Genomic DNA, 19,005 nt, shown 5'->3' on the forward strand with positions numbered 1-19,005 from the left:
AAAAAATCAATAAAACATATTTAAAAAAAAAAAAAAAGAAAAGAAAATGAGAGTTGTTGTTTCTTTTTTTTAACTTAAGCACATCACTGAAACTTTTGCTACATTTTTAGGTATGAAATAATTTTAAATAATGACTTAGGATGGCAGTATTTTTCTTTACCTTTTCAACAATTTGACATATGTAAATAAGAATATGTGCACTATCAATGCACATATTTTTAGAAGCATATCTACTTATCAAAGCCTATAAGTATGTGATATGTTTGTAATCTAACAACCAGTTTCTACTGTATTAATAGCAATTTGGTTACTATTACATTAAACATAATTTTAAATTTGAAAATTAGTAAGAAACCTGCTTTTTTCTCAGGTGGGTCACAGATTAGAGCTCATATCAAATTAGCAATTTGTGTTTATAACAACTCTAAAGAAAATAAATATGTAAACCAGTACAATATACTATGGTCATTAAGACTACCTGGGGTCATTGGGATTTGAATTTGAATCTCTGCATTACAATGTAGAAGCTGTGTGACTTTGGGTAAGATGCCTAACCACTTTGAGCCTCAATTTCTCACTTGTGAAATGGAATATTAATAGTGTCTAGACAGAGGATAGTTTGAGGGTAAAGGAAATAGCATTTAGCAAGTAAGGGTTTAGTAAATAGTTATTAATGCTGCTGTTATTGCTGTTATTAACTGGGGAGTAGCAAAATCATGCAGCCCCATTGGAAGGAAGAATTTAAGAGAATTTAAATAAATAATAACTGGAAGTTTTCAAATATCGAACTCATGGCAAATATAATTGTATTCCAAGCAGATGATAGCTTTTTTCAAAGTCATATCTATGTATTTGCAGTTATTATTACTACAAAGTGCGAGTAATAAGGATAATAAAATTCAGAGGCTCCAAAATTATTACAAATATACCTATATTCACAAATTTTAAGGCTGAGTCTGAACTCAGAGGACAGAGGTTTGGAATGCTATGTAGAGCAATATCCTTTTTATGATTTACATGTTAAAACCTTGTTTTATTGTGCACACAGACCTTTCTTCCAACATTTTCAGAAGCCATCACAAAAGCTCATTTAGGATATTGAGTTTCTTGGATCCTCTCCAATCTTTTCTTCCTGCATTTAAGCCTTATATGAGCAGAGGATTTAGAATGAATTAGAGAGAAGGCTGTCTTCCCCTTGGCTTTTAAGAGGACATGTTCTGGAAATCTCTGGAGAATTTGACAGATGCTGCAGAGTGAAGTCTGGGGTATATACTTTTGGTTCCCAAAATATTTCAGAGAACACAGCCTTCAAGAGCCATATTTGTAAGGTAGTTGAAATCACTCAAACAGGCAGCAGAGGTTAGATCCTAGTTTTTGCTTCTTGAGTATTTGCTTTGTCTTAAAACAACTGGCAAAATCTCTTGACCCTGTGAACATGCAAATCCTGTGCTTGAATAAGAGAGAGATGCTTTTGCTCATGTGATTTGGGAAGACTTCCGTTGCTGGTTGTTTTTATAGTGTGTGAAATACTAAATTCTGAAGGTCAGAGATATAAGTCATGACACATTATGGGTAAGCTCATCAGCTCCTTACTTCATAGTGAGTTCAGAAGGGCATGATGCAGGCAGTGCAGTAAGTGATGGTCATGATGTTCTGAGGCAGAACATTTGGGTTTCCCTACAGGTGGAATCAGTATGAAGTGAGTCATTAGTCATCACATTTCCTGGAAGAATCAGAAGAGAAAAAGTTTAGAGTGAAATTGAAAATAGTGTTGTAATTTACTTTTGTCACTCATGTGAGAGGATGATGTTTTCCATCAAGCTCGAAAAAGCTTAGTATAACCTGATTCATATGCCATGCACTAATTAGAAATTAATAGAATCTAAGACTTTCCCAGTCCAATTTAGTATTATTTAAACTAGGAATGCATGAATATGCCATGTGCATATTCATATCAGATGTTCTTTCCTATGTGTTGGGGTAGGAGGTGAGGGTGATGATGGTACAGGCATTGGGGAGAGCTGCTCCATAGCCCAAAGAAAGCGGGAAAAAGTGGACACATGGAAACTATGTGTAGGATGGGTAGCTAGGCCAGAAGGAAAGAAGTAGAAATCTCTGTACCCTAGGGAACTGGCTCTTGTCTATGCCAGGTATTTGCTAATGTTGTCAAGCCACCTGCAAGTTCCAACACTCAGTGAATATGCTAGACGTATTCTTCTGTTTGAATACAAAATCTACTTTTCCAAGGGCTAAAGAGTTCTTTAAACCAAATGATTGAAAGTCTTGACACTTCAAGGAAGACAGATGTGCCAGTGACCAAGAAAAAAAAAAAGCTAGGTTTTTGGCTAATACTCACCATTTCAGACCAAATGTTATGTTTTCATACCTTCAGGACAAACAGGATAAAAAAGGAGTTGATACATTAGGGACTTGGAATTCAGGGTCTTTATCATTTTCAGCAAGTATTTCCAAGCAGCTTTTGGGTCACTCCTTAGCAGGAGACCGCCGCCTTCCCTCAGGTCCCTTGGCATGACAGAGGACATGGATGAAATCTTCCAATTTGAAGATTTCTGTGGTCCCACCAACTTTTCTAACTGAACATGATTCCAGTTACATGCCATTCTCTGCTTCCATGGCCTGGGAATTCCACTGGCCTGTGGAACATTAGGATAAGGGGTGGGGCTAACGTTCCTCTGCGTTCTCTATAAATAGGAAATTTTAACTCTTTGGTCCCTTCTTCATCTTCTCCCTCTTTCCCCCATGTCATTTTCAAGCACATATAGGACATCTGAAGGTGTCTCTCTGGCTCTTAACCTTAGTCATTTCAGGAGGATGTAAAAATTCCCTTGGGAGAGAAGCCCGGTAAGAACAGGATAAAATTGGAAGGCTCTTCCCCTTTTTCCTGCCCCTCCCAATTATCCTCTCACACTCTCTCCCCTTCTCCCTTCTCCACCCACACAGGGCACTTTGGTGGGGGTCCTCAGGTTCCCCGGCCCAGGCCCCATCCCTCACAGTAGGCCAGATTGGTGCCTGCATTTGTACTGAACAAGTCGGTACTGCCCTGTCCCACAATAGGGTTGCTTCCGGGCCTCTGCAGCCTGACAGAACTCTCCCAAGCTTAGAAGCAAATTCCCATTTTCTAGAGTTCTTGGAGGTAGTTTTAGTCATTGAGACCTCGATTGCCCCGCAGTCCCCTCCACTGAAAAGAAAGCAAAAATGGCCTGAAGATTTGGTCAGGCAGGGGTGCAGCCCCAGACTCCCGCAGTTTCTCGACCCGGTCCTCAGCCTCTAGTTCACTCCCTCAGCCTTCCAACTTCCCCTGGCCCAGGGCCAGAACTTTCCAGAACAGGAAAGCTTCCCTTCCCACTGGCACCAAACTCACCTAATCAGAGACATAAATGGCAGGAAAGATCTGCAGCACGATCTTGTCCCACAAGCGAGCTGTGTGTGGGGGGCTGGACAGGTCTTTAGATTGTACTGAGAAATGAGTGGGTCTCCAAAGCTAGATTTTTCTGGAGTTCAGTGACTAAAACTCTCAAATTAAATTCTCTACTTAGCCTCTCACTTCATCAGGCCCTGACCTCCTCTGAGAGTGCTTCACTGAGGAGAGGGAAGTGGCGCAACCTTCGCAAGCCAGAGGTGCGGCTCAGTCTTGCAGGGCTGTGGGGCCAGCAGTTCCACCGTCTGCCTTCCCCACCGAGTTAATGGTGTTTGTGGTTTCCCCCCTTTAAGAAGCCATGAAGTCAACAAACTCCCCACATGGTGGCTCCCTTTACTAAAGTTGGATAGTGAATTTGTACAAGGAGACTTGGAAATTTTCAAGTATTTCTACAGATTGAATTCATTTCAGAATTCGCGTGGGAGGAAAGAATAAGGATTTTAATGGAGCTCATCTTTGACGTGAGGCAAGGCGGAAGACACGAAAGCCAGAGTCCGTAATAGCCTTGGGCGCTTTTGTAAGAAAGACATCTGCTTGATTATCGGTGGTGCTCACCTCCCACTCTGTGTGAGCTTCCTCAAGAGGCAGGGCTGAACACGGAAGACACGCATGCAAACACTCCAGCATAAATCAGTGAACATATGCAGTGGAGACAAAGAGATACATCTCCATGTAGATGTGGTCTGAAGCTTAACTGCAGGCAAGCAATCTGGGGCATCCCCAGGAATAAACGGACAGGAAGTGGCAGTTTCTGGTCAATAATGGAGAGGAATAAGCAAAACTTTGTCTTCTTGGAGGAAGAATTAAACCTCAAATAAGAGAGCAAGAAAGGCATTGACACGAAGCATTATAATTTTGTCTTAGAAAAAGCATGCAGAACTAATATAGCTTATTTAAATGTTAGATCCAAATCAAGGTAACAGGAAACACTCTCACTAAATTGCCATTTCCTTGAATTTTTAAGATCCAAATAATTAACATGCACACACTAATGGTTATTGATGACTCTATTTCCTTTTCGAAAGAAATAGACCCGAGTTCTTTCACTGGAATAGAAATTTACAAATCTTCTTAAATTACCCAGGGACTTGGAAGTCTCCTGGTGTTGTGGTCTTCCCTTATTGCTCTCCTCTTCCCACCTCATTTTCAGTTAATTTTTTTTTTTTTTTTTTAGCAGCCCCATCAGAGGGATTCCTGTTAGAAACCCTCAGTAGGTGAACTTGTACTGGGAATCCTTGTACTTTCCCAGTTTACAACTCCTGTTGTAAATAAAGGGGAAAAACATTTCTCACTCCAAAATTCTTAAAATTTGAATTTTTGTGGAAAGCACAATCTTGCACATTCAATCTTCAAATCAGTAAGAGCTACAGAAAGTGTGAAAGTGTCCAAATAGGTCATATCTAGAGCTCTAAATCCAGTCCTAACAGGAGACATAGAATGCTCTTTACTGAAATCTAGAATGGTCGGACCATTCTTCGCTTTCAGGGCATTTATAGACACTGCAAGGGGGGTGTCTGAAGAGTGGGGTACTTGGGCAATGAATTGCCACATTAATAGCATCCCTGCCAAATTCTCAGGTTTAGAGGCGGTGGTGAAAGATGGAATCAGGGGCAATTTTCAATGTTTATAGCATCTGTGACCAAACAGGTTTAGTACTCAGAGCCAGGCTCTGGATGCAGCTTGACTCTAATTAATCCACTCATAGCCAGACTGTCAACGACGGCCAGACTCATTAGCAATTTACTGAAAATCCTGCAAGACTTCCCTTTAAAAACAAAACGACTTCCACATTTAATTGTCTATCTGAAAGAACATACGCAAGAAATTAGGAGATTAAATTAAATGTATTAATAGGAGAGCTTGATGGTGCTTAATTCCAGAGACCAGAGCTCTGATTGCTGGGGCTTGATGAAAAGTAGAGAGAAATAGTAGGGACATCGTTAAAAACATGTCTTTTGCCATGCCCTAAATTCTATGAATTCTTCACCCATCTTGGAGGAAAGGGTAAAACTGAAAACCATCAAAATAATTGGACTTCCTAAAAATTGGATTGTGTGAGTGAAAGGTGTTTATGGGAAGTGGATGACTCCAGATCTCATCATCCAAGAGGACAGCACAGAATAGTTAATATGTTCCTTGAGGGACTAGGATGCTGACGTCTTTTTCTGATACCCGATCATTGCGTGACTGAGAGAGAGAGAGAGAAAAAAGGAAGTCATTTCATGAGCGCAACAGTGCAACAAAATATTCTGTACTTAAAGGCCACAGGCAGACAGATGTTGACGAAGAAGCCTCTTCCCAAACCATGTTCAGATAGATTTCTGCCCACTGCCTATATAAATAGGAGCAGAGGGCCGGTCACCTCTGTAACCACCGGCGGTAGCAGAAGAAGCCGCAGCCAGAGGGGCCTCGGAGCGGAGGAGGCACTGCCTACTCAAGAAGCTGCCTGACCCGGCGGCTCCCCCAGACACCGGCTTCGCCTTGGCCCTCTTCCTCTCCCTTCCTCTCCTCCTTGGATTTCCCCCTCTTTTCCTTAATCACTTCCTTCTCTCTCCCGGTGGACTTAGGTCACTTTGTCCTCCACCCCCACTTTAGCTTGCCGCCTCCTCTTTCTTCCTTCGACATCTCTCTCTCCTCGCCCCATTCTCTCGGTGTCACGCTCCCTCCTAGTTCTGTGCGTCTACAAACTTTTGAACAGAATCGTGGCCGCAGCAAACAAGTCCTCCAGCTCCTCCTGCTGCTCCTGTTCGTTCCTGCGGCCTCCCCCCCAGACACTAACACCAGACGGCGATGCCTCTTGCGTTGTGACTCCAGCGCAGAAACTTGGAGGAACCCTTTGCTAACCGTCCTACTTGGCAGCAAACCCTTCCTAGCGGCGGTAAGAACTGAATGGTAGCGGGAGGGGGAGGGAGTCTTTTCCAATCAGGCGGCTCACTTGACTGCCGAACCTTTTGCCGGCATGAGGGTCCTAGTTCGTGTTCCTTCGCACCAGGTCTGGCGATGCCTAGATCTATTTCTAACTACCTACAGAGAGGAGGAAGTGGCGGGGCGAGCTCGGGCTGTCACTAAGGGGTATTCCACGCCGGGAGCCTTTTGCTCCGGACCTCCAGCTCCGCGAGTTCTTGGGGCTGGAGGGTGGCGGGCCGGGGGCCTTCTGACAGCTGTGTGCCCTCTTTCCCGTCCCGCACAGAATGGCCATGTGTAGCGGAACAAGGCTGGCCCTGCTGGTCTACGGGATAATAATGCACAGCAGCGTGTACTGCTCACCGGACACCACCGGGCTCCCGTTTCCCGGGATCAGGTAGGTGCTGGCTGCCCGGACGAACCGAGGCTGGGCTTCCCTTCCCTCGGCACCTCCTCGCAGTCCCCCTGCAGTTCCTCGGTCCCGGCTACGACCACCTCCCCACGCGCTCCAGAGAGCCGCCGCCGGCCTGGGTGGGCGGGCAGCGGGCGGCGGGCCCCTGGCCCCCGCTGAGCTCGAGGACCCCGCGGACTCCACTTGGGCTTGGCGCCCCTCCCCCAGCCCGAGGCCGCCGAGGGGCCCCGGTGGACCCAGCGCGCAACCTCTGGCAGGAGAAACCTATCCACCTCCAGCCCCGCCCGCGGGAGGGGGCCGGGCATGGCCTGGAGCTTGACTTCGCCCGGGTCTCCGCTGGAGTTAGGCGAACCTGGGCGCCCGAAGCCGGCTGGGAGGGCTGAGCGTGAAGCTCCCAGGGATTTTGCTTTGTTGCAGCTGGTTCCGCACGGGCGCGGAGGGGTCTCTCTCACCTATTTCCAATTCTTTCTTTCTCCTGGAAGAGCTTTCTTTCAAGGGATATTTTCCGACTGCATTTCGAGTCTCAGACTGTCTTGAGGAAGGGGAGTGTTGACTGGGTACGGTTGAGGAAAAGCGATTTGAGAGAAGGAAGAACGAGTCTGAGAGGGAGGGGAGAAACAGGTGCAGTGGGGTGCAGTGGATGCAGGGAGCGGGGAAGAGAAAGCAAGCAGCGGGCAGGATCTGGACAGCCCTGCCCGCCCCGGGCGCAGTACGCCTGGCTCCCCCCCCCCCCCCCACTTAATCCTGGTTTCTAATCAGTCGGGTTCCCCCTCTCAGCCCTAGAATGCCCCACGGGTCACCCGGTGAGTGAAAGCTCGCTTTGCAGCTCGGCGTCCGCGCACCAGCGTCACCCGGCGCCGGGCGGCGAGGAGCGCGAGTTCCGCCTGCAAAGCTCTTTCTCCGAGCCGCGCCCCGAAACGCTGGGGCCGCTGACCATTGATTTGGCCCGAGAGAAGGTTTCTGACTCCAGCCTCTGGGTACAGGGAAGGGTGAAGGTGGCCAGCGGGGCCCGGGGGCTCCGGCCAGCCGGCCAGGGCCGAGGCGGGTCTCCCGAGAAAGGCTGGGCGCGAGGCAGGCAAAGGGGTGTGCGTGCCTCGCCCTCACCTCTCTAGGGGGGAAGGAAAGGAGTGCGGAATAAGGACGCGCGACTTGAACCCCTCCCAGGGAGCGAGGCTTGCCCGGGCCGATTTCCGGGTCTCTGTAGCGGCCCAAAGTGAGGAGTTTTTGTGTTTTAACCCCCGCCCCCCTCCCCGTCCTATATCAAGGCTAGAAGCGGTAGGCAAGGGCGACTGCGAGGCCGCAGCGCTCTTAATGGCTCTCGGTCCCCTGGTGCCCATTTTCCCGGTCCCCAAGGTTGAGATGCGGTCCCGTCGCCTCGCCATCGTAACAGATGAACGAGAACAATTTTTTGGTGGACTTAAAAAGCCCCATTTCACCCCCCCACCCCCCCCCCAGCTATTTCCAAAGGCCCTTTCCCCGGGCGAGAGGCAACGGAGGGCACGGACCTGCCACAGAATGAGCCGCCGCCAAACCAAGTTTAGCGGCATCTTATTATTCGCGTTCCTGCCAGATCCTCTCCGGCCCAAAATAGAAGCCGGAGGTTCTCCGTGACCTACATCTGTGCGGGAAAGGGCTCCCCTGGGCGCAGAGGCTGGGTGCGGGTGGTTGCCGGAGTTGGCCGCTGTACACCCCCATCCCCCCACCCTTTCTGGTTTGCTCCTGGCCTCCTCTGCTGGGTCTGCGAGTTGGCCAGCGCCTAGTCTCTTAGGATCTTTCTCGTACTCGCCCTTCGCGGCTTGTCGGGGAGGCCCAGACACCAGGCGGGCAGCGGGGCGGTCCTTTTCCGAGACCAGGTGTGCGTGGTCGGCGGAGACGCATCGGCTTCCCAGTGCCCCGGGTGGCTGCGGCCCCGCTGGGCGACCCTTCGCCCGCACAAGGAAGATTGGGAGAGCCGCCTCGCGGGGTGGGAATTTCATTTGGATGTAGTCCCCCCACCCCCACCCTTTACTCGACCTCGACCCCTGTCCGGGGAAGAATAGGCAGTTCTCCGTGGGAGACCTTTTAGGAGGAAGAAAAAGCAGAGAGAGCCCATGTTTTGGGGGTCCTCGCAGAGCCTAGGAGGCACTGGTACTGAGCACTCCTTCTGCCCCGGGCTGTCCCTGCAGGTCGGAGGATGAGGCGTACGACCAGGACGGAAACCAGCTGCAAAACTTCTATGACTCGGAGCCGCCCCGCATAGACAGATCCGCCTCTGCGCACCGCGAAGCCCACGCGCTCAACCACCCGGGGGAGATAAGGTACTGACCGTGCGGCCTCCGCACCCGGGACTGAGGTTGTGGGAGGGACAGGTGTTGACCAACCTTGTAGGTTCTTTTCCATAAAAGTCCTCCAGGCTGTCTTCTCCCAGGTGCCTACGACAGCGACAGAAAGTTAGTCGCGAAAGGTCTGTGGTCAAGGGGTGGCAGTGAATGCGCGCCCGGCCGGCCGGTGAGGAGCCCAGACTCCACACCTGCCACCTGGGAGGGCAAGAGGAACTCCCGCTCCTGGCAGTCACTCATGGGAACGTCCCAAGAAAGTTATTCGGGAGTTCTGGGGTTTCCCGGCAGCTTCCCGGAGCAGCCCAAGAGGCGAGGGTGCCCCGTGGGGGGTGGCGGATGGGGGAGCTGGGCAGCTACTGGGGGACAGAGGCGGTGACCCTGGGCGCGCACTTTGCCTCCCCTTTAGAGATGTGGCCCACGCGATCCTTCACAAGGCCTACCGCAAAGTGCTGGACCAGTTGTCCCGCAAGAAATTACTGCAGAAGCTCGTGGCCAAGGGCGTGGGGTAAGAGTTTGTGAAAGAGTTAATGGGCGCGAGGTGGCGCGCGCGCGCCGAGGTGGGCGTCGGTTTGGAGCGCGGGCGCGGGGTGGGCGGTGCGGTGCCTACGTTCTGCGTGCACGTGGGGCTGAGGGCGAGTCTGTGCCGCGGGATCTGCAGGGTCTGCGGGGCCAGCCCCCAGCCACCTGCGACGATTACTAGGCGGTACCTGAAGTTTGGCGAGAGAGCTCGGGGATCCAGCAGAGAAAAGTATGGGCAGGGAAACCGGAGGGTTTGATCCGTTTTGAATTGAAAAAAGAGAAACCAAATAGTCCCCTCAGTCATTCAAAACCTTCAAGCTTCGCGGGACGATGTGCTATAATTTCCTCTAAGTTTGCCTTAAAAGATTATTTTATTGTAAATTCAAATGGAAACCAACAAACCCTCAACTTTGGACACCTAGGGAAACCGTTTTTGCTTGTGCTAGACCTACGCAGAGCACAGGGCCGTGTGGAGCATCTCTCAGCAGAAGGCAGCATTTTAATAAAGCCCGTGGGGAAACAGATTACATTTTTCGTAATAAATAATTCATGTGATGAAAAATATTGCCTACAGTCTGTCGACTTGTATTATTATCACGTTTTTACAACTTAGCGTGTGGAAGGGGAATGCTTGTGTCTGACTCGGTAGCAATAACAGGATTGATGTAAACTCCAGGGCAGTAGCCGACGTGGTATTTAGGGCTCTTTTGTTATTTTCTATTAGGACAATTCAGCGCAATCGCATGGACGGGATGGTCATATCGCATGGACAGAGGTTAGGCTTAAATTGTGTGCATTTGGCCGGGCCCTCCTAAGGGGCCCCTTTCCTAAGAGCATGGCACCAGGAAATCCTGGGCGGGGAGGGAGAATGAGAGGTTTCTGTCGCAGCTCCCTTCCAGCTCCTACTGGCAGCGGAAGGCCAGGCAGAGGGTAGTAAGACCCCGTGCCCGTGCCCGTTCTGCAGGCTCCCTCGTGGGGTGGGGCCCGCCTGCTCCTTGCAGCTATTGAACCTGTGTCTCCCGCCCTGCCACCCTTTCCCCGACCCCTATCCTTGCAGTGGCATTCGAAGCGATAACGCAAAAGATGACTCGGATCCGCTCTCCAAGCGCCACTCAGACGGAATCTTCACGGACAGCTACAGCCGCTACAGGAAACAAATGGCTGTCAAGAAATACTTGGCTGCTGTCCTAGGGAAAAGGTATAAACAAAGAGTTAAAAACAAAGGACGCCGAATAGCGTATTTGTAGCGATGAGTTACCAGCTACCTTGTGTATACAACCCTGACACAATGAAAAGTCATTTTCCTTACAAACTGGAACAGTCATCGCTCATGTGTTCTATCCAAACATTTATTTATGTATGAAGTAAAGCCATTAAATGAATATTTTGATAATAATATTGTTTTTCTTTTTACAAAGCACTAGAGAATGCACAGATATACTTTGTGGACCAATTATTGATATATATTATAAATATATATATTTAAGAATATATATAAGTATAATAGAGAGCAGTTCATAAAAATGTGCACCAGGATTGAAAATTCACCTGAGCTGTTTATGTATTTATATAAAATAGATAGAAAAATAGACAATCATTGTTTTAAATATTACTCCTATTTTTGTAAACTGGAATTAAAAGGATAGTATTTTTATCCACAACAGGCCTGAAGATGTTAATACTGACCATTTGCTACTGTATATAAACAATGACGCCCTGCTTCAGGGAGATTTTGAGGTAATGGTTTGGGAGAATTGCTGTAGAGCATTCTCTCCCGGTGAGTCTCTGGGGCAGGCTGCTTCAATCCCAGCCCAACTCAACTAGGCACTATCCCCTTTGCTGGGTGACAATTCTAATACTTCTGCTTTCTTTGATTCTACTTTTATGTGTATTTGTCTCTCTTTGGACTCTCAGCCCACAAGGAAATTCTCCCGATAAAACAACAGCTCTATCTAAATTGTGCTTCTCCCCAGAATTCACACCATTCCCTGGGGCAGGAGTTGGGAGATTATACAGAGAAGGGAGACTGGAGTAAGAGCTCCCTTTTCTGTACTTCCAGGAAACCCACTATCCCAAGGTTAGGACAATTGGAACAAAGTGAAAGAAATGCAGGTATACTGGAAGAGGCAGAGCATAAGGCAGCAGGAGGAGGACCCTGGAGAGGGACTCTTTTGGGGCTGCCCCAGATCTGGGATGCTGGGGTTAAGCCGAGTCCCCACCTTAGGTCCCCAGCCTGACTGACTGGGTGCTGGGTGTTAGAAATGGATGCAAAGTACAATGTGTTTTTCTCCAGTGCTGTCCATGCTTCTCATCTTGTGAAATGGCCAGGATCCTCCCCTTTGAACCCTGCTCTGTAGGAGCCACCCTTTTCTTTGGTGTTTTTTTCCCCTGAAGACTCTGCCTTCCTACCCTCTTGCACTGTTTAAGTACTGGTTACCATTTTCATTCACTTCTCTTAAACTTGTGAATGTGTCTTACTTTTGTTGTTGTTTGATGCAAGCGCTTATTGTAAAGTTTAGGAAACCCTGTGTAGTTATCACTAAATAATGATGCACTAAATATGAACCTTTTGTTTCTTGTTTATTGAGTTTGTAGGTAAAATGTATTTTTCTACATTATGGCTTATTGCTTAGTAAAATTTATTTCATAAACCAACCTTTGTCATAGTAGAATGTGTAGTGTTCACATGTTGCTCAGTTTTACTAATTGATAAATCATTTAAACCTCGTCTTATGTATGAGTACTATCTTATATTTGTGGTCTAGAGTAAGGCAAACAAGCTCCACCAGACCCTGAGAACTTCCCTTTGTATCCTTTCTTGGCTACAGAAAGCATGTCTGTCTGTTTCCTATCAATTTCTTGAACATATCAAGTAATCTCTATAAACAAAAGAACCTTCACCCAACAACCAGATCAAGCAACAACACGCAAAACAAACTCCCAGATTTCAGGCACAGATTCTTTTGAAAAAGAAGAAGAAGAACAACAAGAAAAGATTAAACATTAGCTTGTAAAGTCTAAAGGACCTTTCCTTTTCCTTTACGGATTTGATCAGTATGAAGTCATAAATCAAAGAAAACAGAATTGAATTTGCATTCCCAGGCGGGATGGATGCTGCCAGGAGATCACATTGCAGACAGTGAAAGCACAGAGGCTTTCGATCTATGCCTGAGTCCTGTGTATGGGATCAATCTTTCTTTAATTCTGCAGTCTCCTCAGGCAATGTGACCTGGGACGCAGTTTGCAGCTGTAGTGCCTTTCTTTGCCTTTTAAATCGCCACGAATCACAGATGGCTATTTAGTGGCCCTACAATGCTGCAACACATCGGCTTGCATTTTAGTCTTAATTATTTGTTTCTTGGATAATGGGCAGAATTTTCTGTATTTGTGTCAGCTGTTAGTGGTGAAATAGGGCTCTAGTTAACCTTTTATTTATGAAGTCTAATTTAGTGTTTCTGTGGCTAGTTGCAAGCATTTACGGTGATCATCCAGTTTAATCTTTTGTATACTTTTTAGAAATGCCAAGAGCCTTACTAACCTAAAGCAGATTTATGATATAGTGATAATTTAGGTAGATGTTAGTCTTGAAGCTCTTATTTTGTGTGCAAATGATTATAAAAACATCTTAACCAAGTATTACACACATGATATCTATAATTAGGTCTTTGATAACTGTTATATGAAGTGTGTGAAATTTGTATGAATAAATTTTTGTAAACAATGCAACTTCGTCTAATGTTTGGAGAAAAAAGACATCAGGAAATAACTACTTTAAAATCTCTTAAAGTATTATATTTCCTTTACCAACCATAAGAATTTTAATGTCTGGGATATATACTTATTTAAGCATCTATGTATTTTCATAAATGTGCTTTAATATCTGCTTGATGGGTTATGGATTCAACTAAAAATATGAAGTAGCTACTTAGAGAAGAATACCTGAGGAGATATTAAGCTTATAAATGGGCACGAATGTTGGGACATTTATAGGATGTACAATTTAGATGGATTTCTATCCCCTAATGTTTATATAGATTGTTCAGTATTTAAGAAAGTTACTATCCAGTGGTGGGAGAGAGTACCTGTGTATTAGTTATGCTTCTAAAATATCAGCCTAACATTGTTTTCTTGCAAGTCACTCTGCAGACTAAATTGGACTCTCTAAAGTTCTGTATAAAGATGATTTAAATAATTAATTTTGAAGGTTTTAACATGTTTAGAGAACTATAGACAACTATCTGTGATTAAAATGCTTTGGACAGAAGGAAAAAAAAACACCATAAGTAAGCAAAGAGTTAGGTAAATACCTTTAAAAGAAAATGCACTTTGAAGCCTAGGACAAAATATGAAAAGTCATTTGTGAATTATTTGTTTTATTAATTTACATTAGAAGCCTTTAAAGCAAAGCCTTCATATAAAATTTTTATAAACTTCTCAGAGGTGTTTATTTTTGAAGCCTTTGATGATATCTGGGTTAAAAAATTTTGTATTGAAAGTCACTTATAATTAGTCATATTATTTAATTTAAGTTGCCAGATTTTCATTTTAAATTAATGCACTAAATTAATAAGTCAGTAAATATGTCACAATAATACTAAAGGACCAGCAAAAATCAAAAGAGCAGCAAGAATTAAAAAACTATCTACAGAATGTAGCTCAGTATTTAAGGCCCAGAATCATATAGGGAGGAACTTATGATCTAGAAATCCCATTTGCAGTAAATTAAAAGAAATGGATACTGTATAATTCATATTTACATTGGGTTTTATGAGATATGGCATTTTTTGTCATCTTTAAATACCCTCCCCCACCCCCACTCCATGGAGACATATATAGTGCCCTAGTGTGGTCAATGGAAAAAAATGAAGAAAGATAAGTGTTTTGATTGGGGCTAATGACTTGTCCAGAAAGTAGAGAAAAGCCCCAGATTTGTCCGAGTTCAAGTCAAGCTCATGTATATAGCAACTGGCTCTTCTCTTACATAGGATAACTCAAAAAAATTGCTTTTCATTGGATGGCTTGATATATTTAGGTATCCAAGAAGTTATAATATGGGCTTTAAAGCTGTAAAGGCTGAGAATACATTGATTTAATACAATACAATTTATTCGACACCTAAAAGGGGCGAGGCATGCTGGTTGAGAGAGCTTAACAGCTGGGAGTTAAGGTAGTACTTTTCCAAAGAATATATATATATATATTTTTTTACCTGGGGGACTTGTTAATAATGCAGATTTTAGGGCTCTAACAGAAACAGTGACTCTGTATTATAACTAAAAGTTCTAGATTAATAGGCACTGAAGTTTGAGATCACATAGATTTAGAATTTGGTGACATGTAGGCACCTATGTGTGCAGGGGCTGAGTGTTTTTCCCCCCGCATTAAATAGGTAACAGGTCATGCTGCTTGCACAAAGTAATAAATACATCAATGAGCCATATTCTCCTGGGATGGACATTAGGTTCTTTGAAAATTGCAATATTTCCTTTAGATCACTAAGGCCATAGTTAGCATTATTTTACTTATATGTTCTGGTTGGATTTGTCTGTTACAGAGGAAGGAGAGTGATCCTTTAAGCAATGTTGAGGAAATTCAGTCACATGACTGAGAGACTATTGAAATAATAGAGAGAAACTGTGCAGTTAGCTGGCAGTACTTCTTCAGATCCAGAAGTCTACTTCCAATTGCATTATATCCAAATTTGGCTTGAGTGCATTCCTCTCCCCCCACAACTATTTACAAGTTGATTTCACTTGGTGCCCCACTATGACCTTAAACTCAGCCCTACTGTTCACACAGTTAAAAATTGGAAACCAAAATCAAATCTGAACTCTTCTCTTTCATCGTAACCCTTTGAAGAAGGTAGATGCTCATTCCTCTTGCTGGTGCCCATGGTTTCACTGGCTTCCTACCTTGGTTTGTAACTGGTGGTTCTCCCTTCAACTGGCAGTTTTAATTCCTTCTTATCATGTTCCTCTCATGCGATGTTCCAGGGGAGCCTCTACTGTCACAGGGATCAAAGGTCTTCATACTCTGGATCCACTGTGTAGCCAGTTTTACTCCTACTACTCCCCAACATGGATCCTCCTTCTTCAGAAGGAGAGGTTCTTATCAATCTTTGAAACGCAAATGCTTCTTTTCATCTTTGGTTGGTCAACAATTCTTGCATGCCCAGAATGTCCTTTTTCTACCTGTCAACCTAAACATTTCATAAGGTCCAACTCAAGCCCTCCTTTTCTAGGGATCCTCCTCAGCTTCCCAGAGTGACCATATCTTCATTCCCCAGCACCATCCTCCCACTCTTTTCCTGTGACCTTTACTCTCCGTAGTACTTCTTGTGATCTTAATTCCACACTGCTCTGCCCTGTTCCTTAACTATTTTGAAAGAGTATGGCTCATCTCCCCAGTCAGACGACCTCCTGAAGGGCATAGATGATACACACACTTCTGAGAACATAATAAATATCTCTTTTGAGTGATTGAAATAATGAGAGGACTTGCAGAATTCACTATGACATTTCTCCCTTATTCTAATAGGACAACTACAAAGCATATATAGGGAGTGAATTTAACTTAGGTATTCATCATGTATCAAACTAGAACTCCCCCCAACAAAAGCTACATAGAAAACAATGCCAAATTAATTAGGTGTGTTTCTGCCATAAGAAAAAATGAACTATAAATTCACATAGAGGCAAAAGGCTGCAACAGACTCAAGCCACTAGGCCTTTATTTTTTCACTAGAGGCCTGGTGCACGAAATTTGTGCACGGGTGCGGTCCCTAGGCCTGGCTGGTGATCGAAGTGCGAGCTGACCTCTGGGCCCTGGGCAGCACCTGGGCCCCTGGACCCCCACACACCCCCCTCCATCTGAGTCACAGAGCCCGAGTCCCCACGCAGAGATGAGGTGAGCGCAGCCAGACACTGTTAGGCTGGGGTGCAGTGTGGGCCTCTGGGCTTCCCAGCGGCACCACACAGAATCCAGGCGGGCAGAGTACTCTCTCCCAGCCAGCCTTGCAGACCGGCTCCTGCACAAACCCATGGGGAGCCCAACCAGCCCCTGTGGTCCTGGCAGCTGCGACCTGGCTCACCCAGAAGAGGCCGTGTAAGTGCGTAAGTGTGGGGCAGGCTCCTTGCAGGTGCCCAGCACCTGAGTGTGGAAGCTTCCCTGGCCCGTGAGCCCTGGAGTCCCGAGGGAGGGTAACGGGGAGTGAGAGCGAGCTTGGCAGACACCCCGCATTCTCACTGCACCATCCCCCGTCACCCTCACCTCCAGGTAGCCAGTGAGAGGTCATAGCCTCCTGCCTGGGTGCCATGGGAGGTTGGTCGCCGCCACCCTCCCCCAGTTCCCCGACCCAGCCTGGCCCCTGGTTGCCATCTGTGGGGTGATCAGTCAGGGCCAGGTCCCCTGCCCGGCTCCCTCAGCACCTGGGAGCAAGGCGGCAGCCTCCCCCGCCTCCCCACCATTGCTGCTGGTGGCCATTTGTGGGGTGATGGGGGGGGAGGGGGGTGGATCAGGCCCTGCTCACACCCACCTTGGCCTGGCACTGCCCACTCACCTGCTCCACTATTCCGTCACGGTCCTGCTCTCATTGGGGCCCATCAGGGCCAGCAGCACCTCCACTGTTGCCTGCTGCTAGCAATGTGTTCCTGACACCGGCCATGTTCTGCGCCGCCTCCTGGTGATCAGTGCACGTTATAGCGAGCAGTTGAACTCCTGGTGGAGGGGACAATTTGCATATTAGGCTTTTATTATATAGGATTCTGATAAAGAAGAATTGTATTTTCAAACTAAAGAGAATTCACCTTATGTCTCAAGACAGTAATACCTTTTTTTAGAATAAAGGAAAAAGGTTTTCTTGAGATGCAGACTGGGAACTGGACTGCTCTCAAAGTGATAATTTACAGAGCAGTTATCTGCAGCTGCCAAAGAAACCTCCCATCAACAGAAATGTAATTTGAAACATGAGTTCATAGACAGGAAAACGGATATAATGAAAAATATTTCTTAACAGTGGAACATTATATGTAGGTGATATCATCTGGTCTAAGTTTATTTTCTTCTTAGCTATATCTTTGATATATATTACAGAATCCTAATTCAGGGGGGAATACTACCTATAAACCTAAAAGAAAATAGACAGTATGATGTGTATCTGTGCACATTTCCCCTTCTCTTGTTCACTATCCTGATTTTTGCTGTCTTGGCCACATGTCTCTCATGCAGGACATGGTTTTTATGAGACACTAACTCCACTTCTAGCTATAACGAATCAGGATAATTGCACTCCATGACCACAGTTCAGGACTTAACATGTGACCCATTTTAAGATAGTTGGATTAGAGAAGATTTTTTTTTCATGAAGTTTCTGGGAAAGAAGTTATTTCTTTCCTTCTGAATGTATAATGCAACACACCATATACTAGTAAGAAGGCAGCCTTGTTGCCAAAACCGGTTTGGCTCAGTGGATAGAGTGTCGGCCTGCGGACTGAGGGGTCCCGGGTTCGATTCCGGTCAAGGGCATGTACCTGGGTTGCGGGCACATCCCCAGTGGGGGTTGTGCAGGAGGCAGCTGATCGATGTTTCTCTCTCATCGATGTTTCTGACTCTCTATCTCTCTCCCTTCCTCTCTGTAAAAAATCAATAAAATATATTTAAAAAAAAAAAAAAAAAAAAAAGAAGGCAGCCTTGTAGTGGAACTGACACCATAAGAGACAGACAGGATGAATAGGAAGGAACATGTCCTTGACAACGTCACTGAGCCCTTGAATCAAACCAATCCTGAAGCCTGAACTACAGCTGGACTTCCCTATTAAATAAGCCAATAAATCCCCTTCATTGCTTAAACCAGTTTTTGTGTTTGTTGTTTGTAATATAAATTAGGACCTGTGTTTTAAGTAATGGAAAACCCAACTCAAATTGGTTTAGTATCTTCAGAACACAGAAGAGAGTGTTATGACTGGTTTGCAGAGGTTCCAGTGAACAGGAAGTGTTACAAGTTCTAGTGTCCAATGTTTGAAAGATTTCACATCCTCTACTAAAATTTTATTTTAATATTTCAATATTTAAATATTACAAAACATATAGATGTGAACTATAGTAATTTTTTTTTAACTGTGGTAAGAAATATCCTTTGAGGAGCCTTGACTTATCTTTGCCATCAACTATGCTACTTCTTTGAACCACTATTGGCTTAGAATTAACTGCTCTACTCTGAGTTAAAAAAAAAATTGCATCCTAGCCAGTTTGGCTCAGTGGATAGAGTGTTGGCCTGTGGACCAAAAGGTCCCAGGTTCGATTCTGGTCAAGGGCAGGTATCTCCATTGGAGGTTCCTCCCGGGCCTGGGCCCTGCTGGGGGCATATACATGCAGGAGGCAACCAATTGATGTTTTTCTCTCACATTGATATTTCT

General features: G+C 45.7%; 1 protein-coding gene across 3 annotated transcripts; it reads left to right on the forward strand.

Annotated features, from left to right (window-relative positions):
• The first annotated feature begins 5,616 nt into the window (after positions 1-5,616).
• Positions 5,617-13,298, forward strand: ADCYAP1 (adenylate cyclase activating polypeptide 1). Of its 3 annotated transcripts, XR_011472178.1 has the most exons (7): positions 5,617-6,317; positions 6,630-6,740; positions 8,921-9,052; positions 9,480-9,578; positions 10,317-10,367; positions 10,650-12,400; positions 12,505-13,298. XR_011472178.1 is itself a non-coding variant. In XM_070420552.1 (6 exons), the coding sequence occupies exons 2-6, from the start codon at positions 6,631-6,633 to the stop codon at positions 10,837-10,839; spliced, it is 582 nt and encodes a 193-aa protein (XP_070276653.1). In that variant the 5' UTR covers positions 5,617-6,317; position 6,630; the 3' UTR covers positions 10,840-13,298. The 3 variants fall into 3 exon arrangements, 2 of the variants coding, with proteins under 2 accessions (XP_070276653.1, XP_070276654.1); XM_070420552.1 differs by having other exon boundaries at positions 10,650-13,298; XM_070420553.1 differs by lacking the exon at positions 5,617-6,317 and adding an exon at positions 6,342-6,431 and having other exon boundaries at positions 10,650-13,298.
• Positions 13,299-19,005: the final 5,707 nt, after the last annotated feature.

Source organism: Myotis yumanensis, unplaced genomic scaffold, assembly GCF_028538775.1.
Source record: "Myotis yumanensis isolate MYYU_CA2020_CCGP unplaced genomic scaffold, mMyoYum1.0.hap1 SCAF_7, whole genome shotgun sequence".
NCBI lineage: Eukaryota > Metazoa > Chordata > Mammalia > Chiroptera > Vespertilionidae > Myotis > Myotis yumanensis.

Bases quoted from the DNA above. Each gene is read 5' to 3' on its own strand.
- ADCYAP1 (XM_070420552.1), top strand. From the start codon at position 6,631: ATGGCCATGTGTAGCGGAACAAGGCTGGCCCTGCTGGTCTACGGGATA. The intron at 6,741-8,920 runs GTAGGTGCTGGC...CTGTCCCTGCAG, and splicing joins CTCCCGTTTCCCGGGATCAG to GTCGGAGGATGAGGCGTACG. The intron at 9,053-9,479 runs GTACTGACCGTG...CCTCCCCTTTAG, and splicing joins AACCACCCGGGGGAGATAAG to AGATGTGGCCCACGCGATCC.